The following is an 18,091-nucleotide window of genomic DNA, read 5'->3' as shown; positions in this document are numbered from 1 at the left end:
TGATAGGTGTGCATATAAAGACTTTGAATAAAAATATTTCTCAATATTGGCTCAATTGTTTGAGCAATCAATTCTTGATTTCAACTCAGGTCATGAACTCAGAGTCATGAGATGGAGTTCTGTGTCAGGCTCTGCACTCAGTGTGGAGCCTGCTTAAGATTCTCTCTTTCTGTCTCTCTCCCTTACCTCTCACCCCCCACTCACGCTTTTTCTCTCTCAAATCAATAAATCTTTAAAAAATATTTCAAGAAATATGCCAACTAAAAAACTATAATCTTAAATGTGATAAATTATATATATTCATATATGCTTTTAAATGTATAAAATAATATAAATATATATGTGCTGCAACAGATATACTACTACAAATTTGTATAATCAAAGAAAATAGGTGATGGATTATGTTATATTGGGGGTTTTCTGTATTCAGGTATGTGTTGTGGCATTCACTGAGCATTGGGTGACTAATGGTCTGTTAGATGCTTTATTGTATTCAAACTTTTTCCAGATATTTTCCAATTTTATAATGTTATGCAACAATAAAATGGTTAGCCAAGTCCTATAACTCTCTATTCCATTATCATATAAGGATAGATGTGGCTGGTTGTAGGCACTTAGTAAGTTCTTTCTTATTATTAATTCTCTAAAGGAAACATCATATGCACATTTCATTGTTAAGGGAAGGGTTAAAGCTAATTGTATAAATTTTAAATTTAAAAATTAAAATTCAGGGATCCCTGGGTGGCGCAGCGGTTTGGCGCCTGCCTTTGGCCCGGGGCACGATCCTGGAGACCCGGGATCGAATCCCACGTCGGGCTCCCGGTGCATGGAGCCTGCTTCTCCCTCTGCCTGTGTCTCTGCCTCTCTCTCTCTCTCTCTCTCTGTGACTATCATAAATAAATAAAAGTTAAAAAAAAAATTTAAAAAAAAATAAAAAAAATAAAAAAATAAAAATTAAAATTCAATACACATATAAACTATGATATTGAAATAAAGTTCAAATGCAGGTGGTATGCAAACTGTATTATACTATGATAATTTGGATTTTTCTTTTTTGATTTTAGCACTCAAGGAGCATGTATTTCTCATGTACTGCCAGAATTTCTGCTTGAACCAGAAGATTATAAAAAGTGGATTGAAATTACAGTAAGGCAATTCAATTTCTAGGGAATAATCTGCACAGTTATTAAATTGACTGTTCTTTGGTCTTTGTTAGAAGATTTCATTTTAAAATACTGGTATTTTTATTTATGAAATGTCTTATGGATTATGCCTCTCTGGACAGCTTATTTATGTGTGTGTATAAATATTTAAATGTGTATATATGTATATATATACATATATGTATATATACACACAGACATATACACACATTTTTATATCTGTCTAAAAATCTTTGTGGAGTTCCTATTGTTGAGGAGCAAGGATATCCTGTTCCCTTCAAGGTTCTTCTAGCTAGACAAAGAATAAAATTGACATGAAACAGATTAGCAGGAGAAAATCAAATTTAATAGCAAATGTAAGGGGAATCCACACAGACATGGAAATTCCAAAGACAAAATGAGGTATATATGTGTCATTCTGAACTAAGGAGAAGGGGTAGGGCTCTGGGATTTCAAAGGGAAGGAATGCACCTCACCAGGTGCTAAGAAGAGTAGATGTTTGGTAATTAGATGTTTGCCCTGCCATACAGATGGGTCACTCAGGTAAAATCTATCTCTGCTAACAACCCTTATTCTGGGAAAGACCCTACCACCACCACCACCAATTTAAATTCTTCTGTGAGTTAAGGGAGAGGCAAAAGTTTCTCTTGAGCCCAGAGTGTCTCAGTTGCCTTCAGCTGAAAATAGCCGATATGCCAAAGTGGTATGTTTTGAGGGTACCTGTCCTAAATTCCTTCAAATTCAATATTTGTGCCAAAGTGACCCACCTAGCCTGCCCTTGGCCCCTATGCTATGCAGAAATTAATATATGGCTTTCTTAAATATATAAGTAATTGCTTCTTTTAGGGGATCTAGAAATGAATTGTGTGTGCTTATGTAAATGTTTTCTTAAATTTTTAGAATATGTATCTTCCAAGGAAAATACAAATTTAATTTCCCCACCACTTGCCACTTCCCTTCCTTAGTTAAAGGAGAGAATAGGCAGAAATTGAGCAAGACATGTCTAGTTATTGTCAAAGTATACAGTTCATTTTATGGAAACCTATTGAAAAGGGGAATTTCTTGGAGGAGCCTGCAGGCTTTGAAGCAACTCTACTTTAGTTGTGGCTCTGTTACTATACTCAACACATGATGCAAGCAGGAGAACCAGGGCTTGTCTTTTTTTTTTTTTTTTTAAGATGTATTTATTTATTTGGTGGGGTGGAGGGGGAAGAAGAAAAGGGAGAGGGAGAAAGAGACTCTCAAGCAACTCCCTGCTGAGTACGGAGCTTGATGTGGGGCTTCACCCCATGACCTGAGCCAAAATCAAGAGTCAGATGGTCAACCAACTGAGCCACCCAGGTGCCACCAGGGACCTGTCCTTTGACACTCTGCTGAGTTACAGTGGCTTATCCAAAGGATGTGTTTCTTTTTCAGGCTCAGAGTTCAGAATAACTTTGCATCTCATTCTGCCACTTCTGTCACCAAATAAGCTAGTAGATACATTGAGTGGATAAATCTATAACCTCAGTAAGGGGCTATGCATTCCAGAAAGTTACCTCTGTTGATAGTTTCTGTTACCGGTGCATGAGGAATTAGAGATCTTGATGAATGTATAGATAGGGCATGCAAAACTTTGTAAAAAGAAAGAAAGAAAAAAAAAAACCTTATATGCTAAGTAGTTAAAATTTTGAACTTATATTTGCATTGCATTTTAATTAACATTGTAATATTTTTTCCTTAAATTCTTCCACTAATACCTTGCCTGCATGTTCCTGTATACCTAAGGAAAAGCATTATATTGTTATAGATATGAGTCAGTTTGAAGCCTGGAGTAAACGGTCATGGACAGATGTATTCCTTCAGATATACAAGGTAACATCTCCACTCTTATTCACTGCTGGTTGTTTTGGTTGATGTACCTGAATAGTGTATCGGTTAAGGTATAGGTGATACTTCCAATTAAAGAATTCAGAAACATAGTGGCTCAAATAAGATAGAGTTTTTATTTTTCTTTCTCATGAAACTGTTGAGAAAAAGGTGGTTTAGAGACAGCAGGGTGTGTCTTCCAGCCTCAGTACTGGGCTTTCATCTCTAGGACAGTTTCTCAGAACAAGAAAGAACACATCAAGGAGTAGTGGAGGAAAAGTAAATACCATTTAAGGATGTCACCTAAAAGATGAATCATTTCCTTTGGGTAGAGTTTAGTCGTATGATTGTACCTAGCTGCAGGGGATGTTGAGAAATGTAGTTCCTAAAATAGATAGCAATGGTCATATTCTGGTACTAAAAGGAAGGGTTAAAGAATGGATAATAGTGAAAATTATGGTTTCTACCTCTACTACACACTAGACTCTTGCTATAAATATTATTCTGGAGAGATATTTACTAGGAATCATCCACCAGTAGACGAGACCAGGTTTTTTTTTTGTTTTTTTTTTTTTTGTTTGTTTGTTTTTTTGTTTTTTTTTGAGACCAGGTTTTGATGAAACTCTCCAGTTTACTTCATGCCAAGTTGCATGTGTAGGTAGATTAACATAGCATAAATTATTCCTTCGCCATCATGAGCCTTTTTTTGCATAAAAAAAGTGCTGACTTCAGTCCCGAGAATTATTTTCTAGGCTTCTAACTGTGGCACCGCAGAGCTTCCCCACTAAGACCAGTGGAGGCTCTTGCTCTGTCTTTGCAAGTTGAAACCACAGGTAAGGTGAGCTGTGGGACAAGGGTGTTAAAATGAGGGAGAAATTAAAGAGAAGTAGCAATTAGTCACTGAAAGGAAAGGACAAAACTAATAACTAAATACTATATAGTTTATGTCAGACTCTTTGTCACGAGAAGCTTTTTAAATGTGAGCCTGTTTACTCTTCACAAGCAATAATCTTGTTTTTTTTTTTTTTTTAAGATTTTATTTTTTCATGAGAGATACAGAGAGAGTCAGAGACATAGGCAGAGGGAGAAACAGGCTCCCTATAGGGAGCCAAATTGATGTGGGACTCCATCCTGGAGCCCCTGGATCACACCTTGAGCTGAAGGCAGACACTTAACCATTGAGTCACCGAGGCATCCTAATCTCCAGTTTTGAGATGAGGAAACAAAGGTCCACAGGCATACATACTGTCTTCCCAGATCATCTGATTTTAGTCATATCAAAACATGTCATGTAGATAAAGTTTATCTCTTCTTTGTTCTCTGCTGGGGCACAGAAACCCAAGGCTCTCTTGCTGCTGTCTGGTAGCCAAAAGCCTCTACTGCAGTCAGCTACCCAGCCTACCCTGTAGAGAGTTCCTTCTGCTGCATGATTCTTACTCCTTTCCTCTTCTTCTTCCATCAGCCTGCCCTGCCTTTTTTGCAAGATGTCAAGGGGAGAAATCATGTTTTTTCTTGAGTAATTCCCTGAAGGATGTATGAGGGTATTTGTGATTCTCAGCCAAACTTAGATTTGGGAAAAGAAGTTTTCTTTTCTGCTTTCTTAACTCCAGTCTGTATCATCTGTAATGTTGCCTGCTGAGAAAAAGGAGCAACTCTAAAACAGAAGGGCAGAAAATGCCCTACTTTATGGACAAACTAGTCCTAATTTCAGTTTGTGAGATTTATTCACTTATTCATTCATTTATCAATGCATGCATTGATAGATATGTTTAGGGATAATAAATAATAATAATAATTTATATAATTATTAAATAATAATAATAATTTATCTTTCCCAACCTATAAGTCTATGAATTTAAAAACCAAATGTTACTTGTAAACTCAGAATTTGATAGTGTGTCAGCTACATAGTACTTGCTTAACAAATACTTGTTGAATAAATCAGTTAACAACTATTATGGTGCAGGCACTGTACTAAGCTCTAGGGGTACACTTGATATAGTCTGTCTCTTCTAGGATTTTGTGTCCTGAAGTATATAAGTAACTATTCATATATAATTACAAGGAATGATGAAACTGCTATGATGAGGTAAGCCCAAATAACTAAGGGTCAGTGCACATAGAGAGGAACCTACCTTTCCTGTGCCTTGGGGAAGGTTCCTAGGGAAAAAAAAAAAAAAAAAACAATTTAACAATTTAACCTGACCCTGAAAAATGACTAGGAGTTTTCCAGGCAGGGTGAAGGGTTGGAGCATAGGTGAGAGAGGGAGTGTGTGTGTACAATTTGTAAGGAGGTTGTAGATGAATTTTGTTGGGGAGCAAGACAGTAACATTTGTCAAGGCAAAGGGAATTAAATGTGGAAATGCCTGAGGTTAGATATGTTTGATTCTGAGGAAGAAGCACACTATGGCTGGGGGTAGGAGGGATAGACTGTGATCCCAGTCACAAATTAGATCATAATTGACTTCATAAGCCAAACCAAGGAATCTGAACTTCATGGACTTTAGCCCAGGGTCAGAGTACTGAGCTCCTAAAAGATTTTAAACAGAGGCTGACATAATCAGCTTTGCATTCTAGAGAGATCACTCTGGTACAGTGTGGAAACTGTTTGGGGGTGTAATTAAGTGCCTGGTACTGGGAATACTGTTGGTAGTGGGAGAAATGAGAAAGGAGCAGCTTTTGTAAATATTAGGAATAGAACTCAGTCTCAGTAGGACTTGGTGAATCATTAGATCTTGATGGGTGAAGAAAACAGAGAGGTAAAAGACGACAGTGGGTCTTACTGGAGTGACTGAATGGAATTTGATCCCAGTCACTGAAATGGTAAGACAAGGGATAATAACAGGATTTTGTTGAGAATAGAGGATGAGATAGGGCAAGAAAGCATAAAAAAATAATTTTGGTTATGCTGTTTTATGCTACCCTGTTTCATTACCATGTGGGTATATCCTTCAGTCAGGAAAGAGATCTGGGTGGCAGCACAGATCTGGGATTCTTCATTGATTCCATATAAAGTCATAGGAATAGATAAAAGTGCCCAGTTAGATCATTTGCAGAGCTGTGTTTCTCCATGTCTTGTGTCCAAAGCCTAGGTAGCTCTAGAATCTCTATTAAATCAGAAGCAGATTGGCAATTTCTCTTGCAAAAGCAAACAATGTTGTTGAGATGAGTTTCACAGGTTGGATAAATAGATGGTGATTTTCACACAAATTCCTTTAAATTTTCATTTTCTCATTCCTAGAGGTCATGCATGTACTCCAGGATTGCCTTTGTCAGTTCTTCTTGGCTAAAAGTTTGAATAATAGTATACAACTTGTCTCACCCAATTTGATTTTGTGTCATTTGGTTACCTTTGCTTGTTAAATGTTCATGTTTAATTGTTGCTGTTTTCTTGCATTATATTCCCAATTCACAAAAAATGTATTGATGGCTAAAAAATGGGTCATTGAAGCACAAGAGAATTTGAAAACAATAACAGAAACACTCAAATTCTCAATGCTGTTTTAAGTGTATAAATAGGGCTCTCATGTGGATATAAAGGATGAATCTGTGCTGAAAGAAGTGAATGTGATATTTTTACTGAAGAATCTAGACAAGAAAAAGATGATCAATAATAAATATCTGAATAATAAGTTTAGGTAAACTGTTTATTCATTTGTTCCCTGTGTATTGTCTGCCATAAAGTTGTTGTGTGTGTGTTTTTTTTTTAATAGTGGCACAATTGGGTCAAATATTTTGATATTTCTAAACAAAGAATAGTGATCTTTATGGTTAATTTAAACACATTTTCCCCAAACCAATTCAAAATACTATAAAATTAGAGTATTTGTTGCTAAAGGTAGATAAGATACCAGTTATACTCAGGCATTATTTAGAATTTCATGTCCCTATAGAAGACAAGCAAAAATAGTACAAGGGATCATATTTGTGAGGAATATTTATTTATTTTTAAAGGTTTATTTATTTATTTTAGAAAGAAAGTGTGGGGGAGAGGGGCAGAGGGAGAGGGAGAGAGAGAATCTCCAGCAGACTGCACACTGAGTGCAGGACCTGATGGGGGCTCAATTTAACGACCCTGAGATCATGACCTGAACCAAAACTAAGAGTCAGACACTTAACTAACTATGCCACTGAAGTGCCCCTGTGTGGAATATTTAAAATGAGCTTCAATAAAACATGGTTGGAAAGTAAAAATGATGAAATTCTTTTATTAAATGGCTCTGTAGGATGTGCCACAATATCAGTGGCATGCAACATGGAAACACAATTATTCTCACATGTAATAGCAAATATTGCGTACTTTGGTTGAATATAAGGCAATGTATGAACACATTTGCATGTGTGATAAATATATGCAAAAGAAAGAAATATATGATGATGTTTTATTCTCTATCAGCGAAAGCCCATGCTCTTGGAGGAATGATTCTTTGTCATTAATTTAAGATTAATTTATAATGTAACTGGGAGAAAATCAGTTGGTGGTACATATTAATAGACGATTAGCCATTGGTCACAAGAAAGGGTGTTGCAAATGAACCCTTATTCATAGGGAAATGTAAGTCATTAAAATATGTTTCTGTTGTGAATTCATTGTTAAAGGAAATAGAAAATTTTTAAGTACTGTCAATCTAAGGCTACTGAGTTACCTAATTGCTTCGTGATCTCTGTAAATTCAAGGTCTTTATTTCCAATTTTGAGATGTCCAGATTATAAAAAGAAGGTCACTCTCACATGCATTTTTCCAACAATAGTGAGATGAAATACAGTATCTTCCTAGCACTGATGTTTTTCTGCATTTATCATTTTCATTATTTTAAGTGGCTAGTTCAAATGATGCATCACATGATGCTTTCATGTCTTGGACATATACCTATAAGATTTGAATATCATTATTTTTAAGGTGGTACAAATCACTAAAGCATCAAAAGTTTGGCTTTTTCCCAAGATTAGTTGGAGAAAAAATGTATTGAACTGTTGAATTGACAGATAATCTGAATATGATCATGTAGTTTCTGCACAGCTGAGTTGATAATTGGGAGCTGAAATCCAGCCTACATGCTGCTCATTAAGGCTATGGACACTATTGGAAGCTGCGTCTCAACAATTAAGGGGGGGGGTGCTTTTACTTTAAATAAGGATACCATCAGGACAACAATTTCTCAGAGAGTGTGCCACTTTCTAATTTCCACAAAGATACTGTATAAGTTATTTAGCTCCTGACAATGGAAGCTGAAGAAACTTTTCCCAAAGATGAATGCCACTGAAAAGTAGAGTGCTATTATCTTTAATGCAATTTCCCGAGTTGAGTGTTTTTACTTTTGGCTTTTCAGTGTGATTTGATCATGAACCAGCTTAGCATTTAGTTGGTATTTGAAAGAAGATGAAGTAGACTTTAATAAAAAGATATCTCCGTAATTTCTGGCTTCATGTTGGGCCTCACTATCCATAACAATCAAACTGAGCATCTATTCTGTTAACCTGTAATTATGAGGTAGGATTTTCTCATTTGGTGGACATGGTAAGAAAAGAGATTACTGAATATATAAAGTGATATAGCTCAATACATTAATCATCTAGGTAGATATAAATACCTTGATAGAGATAGTAACAATATCATTCATCTCACTGATATGAAGCTATAATTATTCTCATTTTACTACTAACATAATGTTCTAAATATCCTGTTGAATCTTCATTTTTTAATTACAACAATTGGTGGTCTTTGTGGTTTCTTAATGCATATTTAGTGGTCTCTGGGAGATAAAATTGGGAGAAACAGACCTATAAAGTTTAAAGAAAAGATATCATTGGTTAGGAACCCAATATCTATTTTAAAACCCAGTATTTAAATAGGTAAGGAAAGAGAATCCTGCAAAATGAGCTTGAAATAGGCAAAAAGATAGCAGTAATACTTTATGGTATCATGAACAAGGAGGGAAGAAAATCTTTGAGGAAGGACGTGTTATCAGATGAAATTGAGAGGTTGCTTAAGATATTGATTTAAAATTGTCTGTTGGTTAGAGAGCAGGACGTCCAGCTTGCAAATGGGCTTCTTCGTTTCATGCGTGACAGAAAAGCTACTCAAAAATGGGTGATGTTGAGAAGGGCAAGAAGATTTTTGTTCAGAAGTGTGCCCCCAGTGCCATACTGTGGAAGGGAGGCAAGCACAAGACTGGGCCAAACCTCCATGGTTTATTTGGATGAAAGATTGGTCAGGCCCCTGGATTTTCTTACACGGGTGCCAACAAGAACAAAGGCATCACCTGGGGAAAGGAGACCCTGATGGAGTATTTGGAGAATCCCAAGAAATACATCCCTGGAACAAAAATGATCTTCGCTGGCATTAAGAAGACAGGGGAAAGAACAGACTTAATAGCTTATCTCAAAAAAAAAAAAGCTACTAAGGAGTAATAGTTGGCCATCACCTTATTTATTACAAAACAAAAATGTGTCATGACTTTTTTTATGTGTACCATATCTAAATTGATCTCATTGACCAGAATTCAGATCATGAGTGGCTGATAGAATGTTTCTCTTGGACAGTCCTGATTTAAATAAGATTGGCTTGTGGTTAAATGAATATGATCAGTTTTTTGAACTTTGATAGTAATTCTGGTTTAGCAAGTGCTGTCACTGTTTTCCCCTTCTAAAAAATATGATTGGAATTGATTAGGGATGTGTAGCTTTTCAGAGAGATGGTAAAAGCCACCTCCAAATGTATAGATTGGTTTTATATTTAGATTTATATAACGGTCATATTAATATATTTAAATACTGAGGAAATCCCTTCACTGTCTCAGAACAGCAAGACTCAGCTGTGTTTCAAGCTGTATTCCCTAGCCTATTAAAGGCAATGGCTGAAGATAAGCTGGCAGTGTCCACTTTATCTTTTTAGTCTTAACTATGCTAATTTAATTAAAATTCTTTGCATCTAAAAATAAATAAATAGATACATAGATAGATAAAATTGTCTGTTGTATTGGACAACAAAGATGCCAAAAGCACTTTCAGGGTGAATGCCTGAAATGATTAATTAGGGGAAGGTTATTAGATGGACTTTGGTTTGATGAGCAAAAGGAATAAATGTGGAGACAGTAGGGTAGAAAACTCTTTCATGAGTTATAACTGGTAGAGGGAACAGATAAAAGAATCAGGGAGAAGCCAAGTTTGGGAGAGCTCTCTAAAAGCTGAGTGTAAGTAGGCATGTTTTGATATTACTAAAAAGGAACTGGTAAGAAGGGAGGAGTTAAGGATCCAAAAGCTAAAAAAAGACAACTGATGCAGAACTATGCCAAAGATGATGAGTAGATTTGGTATCTAATGCAAGAGAAGGGATAGCTCATCCTTTGTGGTTATAGAGAAGGAAGAAAAGTGAGTGTTGATGCAAGAACTTTTGGACAAGTGGTAGGACACTGCAGTGTTTTCATTTAAGATGTCATCCATTTGCTCTTTAAGTAGTGATGATGGATCTTCTGAGAAAAACTAGCATATAGGCTGAGAGGGAAGGAGATCTGATAAAGAGATGATTAAGGAGCCGGGAGCCGCTATGGGTAATGGGAGTGAGAAGACAAGGGGAAACAGATCTCTGGACCTGCAGGGCTTTATCTTTAAATCAGGAACAGGTGCATCCTGGGTTTCCTGGAACCCCTGTAGTGATTGATCCCTGTGGATGGCGTGTGCTGTGCCTTAGAGCTGAGGTCAGATTGCTGCTGTGCCTTCCACCACCAGGAAACTCCCCGGTAGATTCAGTCTTCTCTTGGTGCTTTTCCTCTATTTCCTGTCTTAACTGAAGCTTATGTATTCACCCCCATATCACATCCAGGTTGTCCTCTTTGGTAGGGGCTATTGATGAGCAAACATGAATACTGCTTTTTAAATTTTCTTTCTCTATTTGCCTTTTAAAATTATTGTTGTTTTTGTAATTCTTACTCTGTGGACTTAAATTATATTCCCTTTACAACAAATTTGTGATCTTGATAATATTTAGACTTAAGTGACTGCAATAAATTTTGTTGGTGTGATAAACATTTATGGTATGTTTGAGCAATGTTTCTTATATTCTTCTATTAGATCAAAGAAAAGGTAAACTTCTACAAATTAAATCTGGTCTGACATTTTCTAATTCCCCTACTTAAATTAATTGTGCCTTTTTGGGCTACATTTTGAGTTAAGATTTACTAGAATAATTTATACACAGTTTAGAACATTCTGTGAAATTGTAACAGATTAGCAAAATTAAAGTTTCACCTCATGTCTTTATCTATTTGGTATTCAGTTTTTTGATGGGGAAGTACTTGACATTTTCTCATTACTATTCCATTTATTCATTATGAGACCAATCATTACTTCTAAAATATTATTTTCTTTAAACATAGTCCAAAAATATAAGAGTCATTTCCTGGTAGAAAAACAGCTTGAATTTTAGATGAGGCAGAAACACTGACAAATGGAGACATGGTATGACCTTGTTCTTGGGAACTCTGGAAAAGGAATTAGCTTTAATAGCATGTTTTAAATTGTTGTTCTACCTCTTACGCTTTACCTTTTAAAATATTTTGAAAATCCACCATTTCGGATTAAGTATATTTCTAAATATACTTGAGCTAGGGATTGCATTGTTTCACTGTCATGTTCCTATTTCCAAGCACAGTAAATGGCTTCATATCATGCACTCAGTACGTCATAATTGAACGAAAGAATAGAAGTAGACCTTCTGACCTCTTAGCTAGAATGCAATTTATGTTTGAAACATTCGTATTGCCTCAGTATCCTGTGCAGTAGTTACCACAGGACTCTCTACAGGCCTATTTCTTCTCTAAATGGGGCTCGGACAATTGAATTATTTTTTAGCTTTTAATAGTTTGTGTCTTTATTCTCTTGTCATATGTCTATTCTCTTTCGCTTTTCATCACTGTCCTATTTTTTTCCTATTGTCATTTGTTGTAGCCTAAAAGACTAGATATCCAACTTACAAAACTTTTCTATAAAAAAAAAACAAATAGGCACTGACTTAAAGTGCACAAACAGGTTTTTATGAACTAAGTGGGAGAAAGTAAGCTTACAGACTCTGAGACTTCACAGATTGTAGCTCAGATTGTTTACATATGCATTATGTACTTGCTGGCCCACCTCCACGAGGATTTCAAACATAGCTGAGATTTGGATAGGTGAGTTGTTATTGCATGTGTCCTGACTTTCATCTTTTTTATAGGGGGTCTTCTGATTTCTTTTGCTTTTATATTGGATTAATTAACCAGAAAATATTGATGACTTGCTTTATTTAGTCTTTATTTAATTAGTCAAATACTAATTTTTAATTTTGCCATTCAGTTCTAGTAACGGTTCTCCCTTTTTCTCAATTTCAGGTTCTGGTACTATCCCGGGTTGTACCACACTGCAGCAATAATCTGCCCCCAATACCTGTGCAAAATTCTCCAAAAGTCAATCCTTGTTTTTCATCCAGCAACATATATTCTAATCCTGAAAGGATTCTACTTAATTGGATGAACACAAATTATGAGAATGCCCGACATATTATATGGAAAAACTGTCACAAAGGTGAGAATTTTTTTCTTTAAATAAATTATTACCAATTTTAGTGTGACAATGTAGAATTGGACTCAGAACCCATGGATTCTAGGCCTTACTTTTTTCTGCAAACGGGATCTCTTAACATCTTCAAGATCAGTTTCCTTACATGTAGATGGAAATAATAAAAGATGCTTCTTTAATATATTTTGAAGAATAAATGATAAAAATTATGTAGAGATGCTCTACAAAAGATAGCCTTCATATCATTGTTGGCATTTTCAGCTCTATAAAGTATTAAATTTAGGTGACAGTGCTCAAACCTTGTATGTCCTTAGTTGATATCAAGTGAAATTTGACCAGAAAACGTCTTACATGTCATTGTGACAGTCATGTTGGAAATCACTGAGTGCAATAATGCTTCATGAATCTGGGGGGAGGTTGGTCATATTAGGTCCAAATATTGAGATAAGTGGGTGTTCCTAGAGAGACCCATTCAGTGTTTGGGTGGCCACTGCCTCGTTCTTTCCTTGTGGAATGAGGCTCTATAAATTTCCACCCTAAGATCTTTCAGGATTTTTTTTTTCTTTTTTAAGTTCCAATTTTCTGTGTAGTGTATTTTTTCCCTCCATCATAACCACTGATTATAGTGAGGTGGATGACAGTGTGCATATTGGTTGTTTCTATGGCTTAAATTCAGTCCCCCTCTTCCAAGTACATACAAACCTCTTATGTTTAGAAGGGGTTGTGTTTAAGTCATTAAATTTATTTTTTATACTAAACCCTCAGAGTTTAAACTTTAGAAGTAAGAGGATTTAAGAGTGTGATTTAAAATGAGACTTTCAATTACAATTGCTCTCAACTTGAAGGCATTACTTCAGCAAACATAGTGACATCAAAATTGAAACAGATATGTTGATATATTGGTATTAGGCAATAATAAACATAGAATATTTTAGTACCTTCAAATTGATGTGCTGATAATATACAAATAATACAACTTGAATCTCTGAATAACATTCATATTTTATAAAACTGTATTTGGCTTTTTTAAAAATATAAAAAACAAAGTTCAAATCATTAGTTAGATTACTATGGTGTAAAACTTAACCAAAGTACTATAAAATATGTATATATACCAGAAATTAGTATATTCATTTGTTGTAATATGGTTCTATTTTTACCAACAAAATGGTCTATGCAAGTTAGTTTCAAATAGTTTGCTGCATTTTTAGAATAATACATTATAGGCACTAGCCCTCTTTTATTTTTTAAAAGAAATACTGGATTTTCCAGCAGCCCAGGTAGCTCAGCGGTTTAGCGCCGTCTTCAGCCCAGGGGGTGATCCTGGAGACCCGGGATGGAGCCTGCTTCTCCCTCTGCTTGTGTGTCTCTGCCTCTGTGTGTGTGTGTGTCTTATGAGTAAATAAACAAAATCTTTAAAAAATATACTGAATTTTATGCCTTTACAAAGCCTTTGCATTTTTCTCTGCTTCCTTCTGCTTGGACTATTATTTTCCTGTTTGTCTTCATGATTCCGTTTCTCACTTCATTCAAGTCCCTGCTCAAATATCACTTTATCTGAGAAGCTTTCCCATTACCCTCTCTAAAATAGCATAGACTTCCATCTTTCTCTTTCTTGCTCTGTTCTTCTCAATAGCATTTTCCCAAAATTATATATACAAAATGAAGAGTCTGTTTTCTCCAGTAGAATGTGAACTTCTTAACAGGAACAGTTTTGTCTATTTTGTTGTTCACTGGTATGTGAACATGTGGAGGGTAGGGCTGCACCTGGAACCTTTAGATTGAGAAACTCTTGAGAGAGACGCTTGGGTGGCTCAGCGGTTGAGCATCTGTCTTTGGCTCAGGGCGTAATCCTGGCGTTCCAGGATCAAGTCCTGCCTCGGGCTCCCTGTGAAGAGCCTGCTTCTGTCTCTGTCTCTCTCTGTGTCTCACATGAATAAATAAATAAAATCTTAACAAAAAAAAAAAAAAAAGAGAGAGAGAAACTCTTGAGAAAGAGGCCCAGCAATCTGTGTTTTATTAGTGTGATTCTGGTGCACACTAAAGTATGAAACAGTTAAGCTATAGTGTCACAAAAAGTGGTTTCCTTAGTGCTTTTAAATAGTTCACAGGATGGTATTTATTTACAATTGTATTTCTTAAAAACCTTTCCTTTAAATAATAATTTCTGTAACATAATAGTAACTGAAAATTTCCCCAAATTAATCAAGCCACAGATCCAGAAAGATCAGGAAATAATGAAGCAGGATAGATGCTAAAAAAAAAACAAAACAAACAAAAAACAAAACAAAACAAAACAAAAAACCCTTTATAGCTAGGAATACTACATTCAAATTGCAGAAAATCAAATATAAAGAAAGAATCTTGAAAGAAAACAGATGGGGAACAACGCCTTATGTATAGAGGAACTGAGATAAGAATTACATTGAACTCAGAAATCATGCAGTCAGGAAGAGAGTAGAGTATTTAAAGTGTTAAGAGGAAAAAAATTCTAACCTAGAATGCTGTACCCTGTAAAATTCTCTTTTGATAATGAAGGAGAAAACATTGCAAAAAATAGACCAGTGGACCTTGCTTATAAATTTTGGGGGTAAACTGATCAGTTGGCAGCTTTCAGAGTCATCTTTATGGATAGTCTGTCCTTGATCAGCATGATGGGGCAACAAATAAATAATTTTTTAGTTGTTTATGGCTTTCCCAGAAACTCTTGAGAGTTGGGCAGTGGCTTCCATGTTACATATCTGCAGAGGTCTTTATCAGCACCTCCACCTCAGTCAAGACAAGTCTGACATATATTTCTCATTAGAATTTCTTTGTAATGATGTAGGAACAAGGAAGGATGTGATAAGTGAGGGAGTTTCCTTGTCAAGGAGAGTATGGAGTGGTAAAGTTGGAATCAGTTGGTTCAGAAGACTGGCCATCCAGGGCTTTGAATATCAGGACAATGTCTTAGGACTTCATTCTGTTGGCCTTGGAGAGTCATGGGAGATGGCCAAGGCAGTGACTGCTATGATAAAATGGGTATTTGGTCTGGTGGCCACAGCAAGCCCATGGATCAAAGTACACTGAGGTCACATGCTTTTGTTCAGCACACGCTGAATTTAGTGCTGAGAGGACACTGAGATTTCTTAACCCTGGACTTTCTATAAATTTGTTCAAGAGTATGTGGTGCCTGGAAGTCCAAGTTTGGGAGTTTCCTTTCATAGCTATAGATAGTTGCTCAGAGGCGCTGTTAAAAAGCAAACAAACCAAAACACGAATAAAAAGAGTTACCCATCCTATGTCTGAAAATTCATAACATGGTGATTTGTTCTAAGAGTTGTGAAAGTCCAACAGCATTTTCCATGTAATAAGTGAACACTTGTTTTGTATAAGTAGGGGACCTTTTTAGGGCTTGCCAGGGAGTATATTTGCCCTTATACCACTTATCCTCTTGTTCCCGCTAGCTCTTTGTATTATATGTACTTAAGCTCTTTATCATTAACACAATAGTGTTTTTCACTGATGAACCTTCTTTTTTCAACTTTGTGACAACTTCTTCTTCAGTAGATCATGCCTGTGATAAAATATCCTGTTTGTTATTCTTTTGGACCCTTTTCTTTAATTGCTATATTTGATTGCTAATGGAAATTTTATCATCCTATAATTACCTGGTGATTTTGAGAACCGCAACAGACCATTTTTGTAATACAGAGTTTAATTTCAGAGAGGACTAAGTACTTTCATTTGACTGTGCTTTTAACAAAAATCCCAAAATTGGAGCATTTTGAACTGTCTGTTCAAAGGAGCTTTATTCTACAAAATACTTATAATATTTAACTGATGCTTATTTTAACATTTTTTTATGAAGTAACAATTGTAGTTCTTATGAATGGAAAATAGTTTTTATTCTATTTTTTCTTGTGAAGCAGTCATAAATATATTTTATCTTTTCTTTTATATACTATCTAAAGGTATCCTTGATTTCATTTATCATGGGCTAGTTTGTTAAAGTAAACAATATTCAGTACAGGGGCACCTGGGTGGCTCAGCGGTTAAGTGTCTGCCTTTGGCTCAGGTCATGATCCCAGAGTCCTGGGATTGAGTCCTACATCAGGCTTCCTGCGCGGAGCCTGCTTCTGCCTTTGCCTATGTCTCCGCCCCTGTCTCTCTGGGTCTCTCATGAATAAATAAATAAAATCTTTAAAAAAAACAATATTCAAAAAAAAAAAACAATATTCAGTACACATTTGGGAAACTGTACTGGCCTTTTAATGGTATCTATTCTTAAAACTAATGTAGTATTGAGGTCTTAAATATGTATATGTTGGTTGTTTCAAATGTGTCTAATTTTCAACTTTATTAAACCAGAAAATAGTCATTATTTACAAAGAGTTTTATATTTTTTCAGAAGTTCCAAATTATCCCTTTAATGCTTAGCATTAAATATTTATTGTCAATGATGCAAGATTAAAATGCACATAGATGATAGAAATGGTATAATTTGATATTTTAATGTTACATTTAGAATGTTTTATATTGGGAATGTGACTGTCAGTCAATATGTAGAAGTCATGATTAGTGTGAAACTCAACACTAAATTCAGAGAAATGCCAAGCAGTCAAACAAATATGAGAACAGAAAGTTAAGCCATTTCCAGTGGATTAGCAGTGTGGTTTAATAAATCAAGGCAAACCAAGTCAATATCCATGTGTCCTGGAAAATGAAGGATGTAAAAATTCATCCACAACCAGACCACATTCTGTCTTTCATGTTCATACCTACTCAATGTCAATGCTCTGAGCCAGAGACCACTGGGAACACATGGATAGTTGAAGGAATTCTTTTCAATGCTCATTGCAATGAGGCAGACCATACATTATGAAGAATCATGGAGTGTCTCACAGTAAAAGATAATATGGAAGACAGGATTTGTGCATTGCCTAGGTAAATTGGGGACAGGTTCAAGGAAAAAAGGATTTACCTTAATTGTATGCTATCAGGGGCAGTGGTAATTCTATCGGTAACTTAATAAATCTTATCTCGAGGAAAGAAGACTATAATTGAGGTCAATTCTTTAATTGGTAGAAAAGCAATGACCACTTTTATTAGTCAGGAGAGAGGGATGTTTGGTATTGTCAACCTTAAAAATAATAATTTTATTAAGGCAATGAATTTATTTGAGAATAGCAGAGGAATGGCAATTCTGGACAAGCAGACTATGGCAAACCATAGGAAGTATGAAGAGACAAGGGGAAAAGGGGAAGATCAACTTTTATTAGGTTTAGGAGGAAATTGAGGAGGGTTGTTTTGAACAGAAGTTCATTGGAGAGGAACAAGAGTTTGAGGATGTGGTGGTTTTTCATTGGTTACAGATGCATTATTGCTGGGGCAGGGAAGGGTCTTCCTTCTTTTCCTTAAGAGCAAGAGATAAAATACTTCCTTTTTCCTGCTTGTTATGCAGGCTGCGGTGACTGGTACTACTTTGATTCCCCCTTCAGGGCTTCCCTAACTCAATTTTAAATGAGATTTCCATTACTCATTTTCA

The 18,091-nt window shown here is 35.7% G+C and overlaps 1 protein-coding gene and 1 pseudogene across 5 annotated transcripts in view; both read left to right on the top strand.

Moving 5' to 3' along the window:
• The window catches only part of CFAP47 (cilia and flagella associated protein 47), a 502,530-nt gene that overhangs the window by 185,810 nt on the left and 298,629 nt on the right, over positions 1-18,091 (top strand). For all 5 annotated transcript variants that reach the window (XR_012026084.1, XR_012026085.1, XM_072815366.1 and 2 more), the window contains exons 31-33: positions 1,065-1,146; positions 2,931-3,017; positions 12,378-12,570. Coding sequence is in view for 3 of the 5 variants with exons in the window: in XM_072815366.1 (XP_072671467.1) it covers positions 1,065-1,146; positions 2,931-3,017; positions 12,378-12,570 (362 nt within the window). In the remaining 2 variants the exon portion in view is untranslated. The remainder of the gene's footprint in view (positions 1-1,064; positions 1,147-2,930; positions 3,018-12,377; positions 12,571-18,091) is intronic.
• LOC140627194 (cytochrome c pseudogene) lies at positions 9,100-9,943 on the top strand (annotated as a pseudogene).

Source organism: Canis lupus, chromosome X (genome assembly GCF_048164855.1).
Source record: "Canis lupus baileyi chromosome X, mCanLup2.hap1, whole genome shotgun sequence".
Taxonomy (NCBI): domain Eukaryota; kingdom Metazoa; phylum Chordata; class Mammalia; order Carnivora; family Canidae; genus Canis; species Canis lupus.
This window is presented reverse-complemented; position numbering and strand designations above follow the sequence as displayed.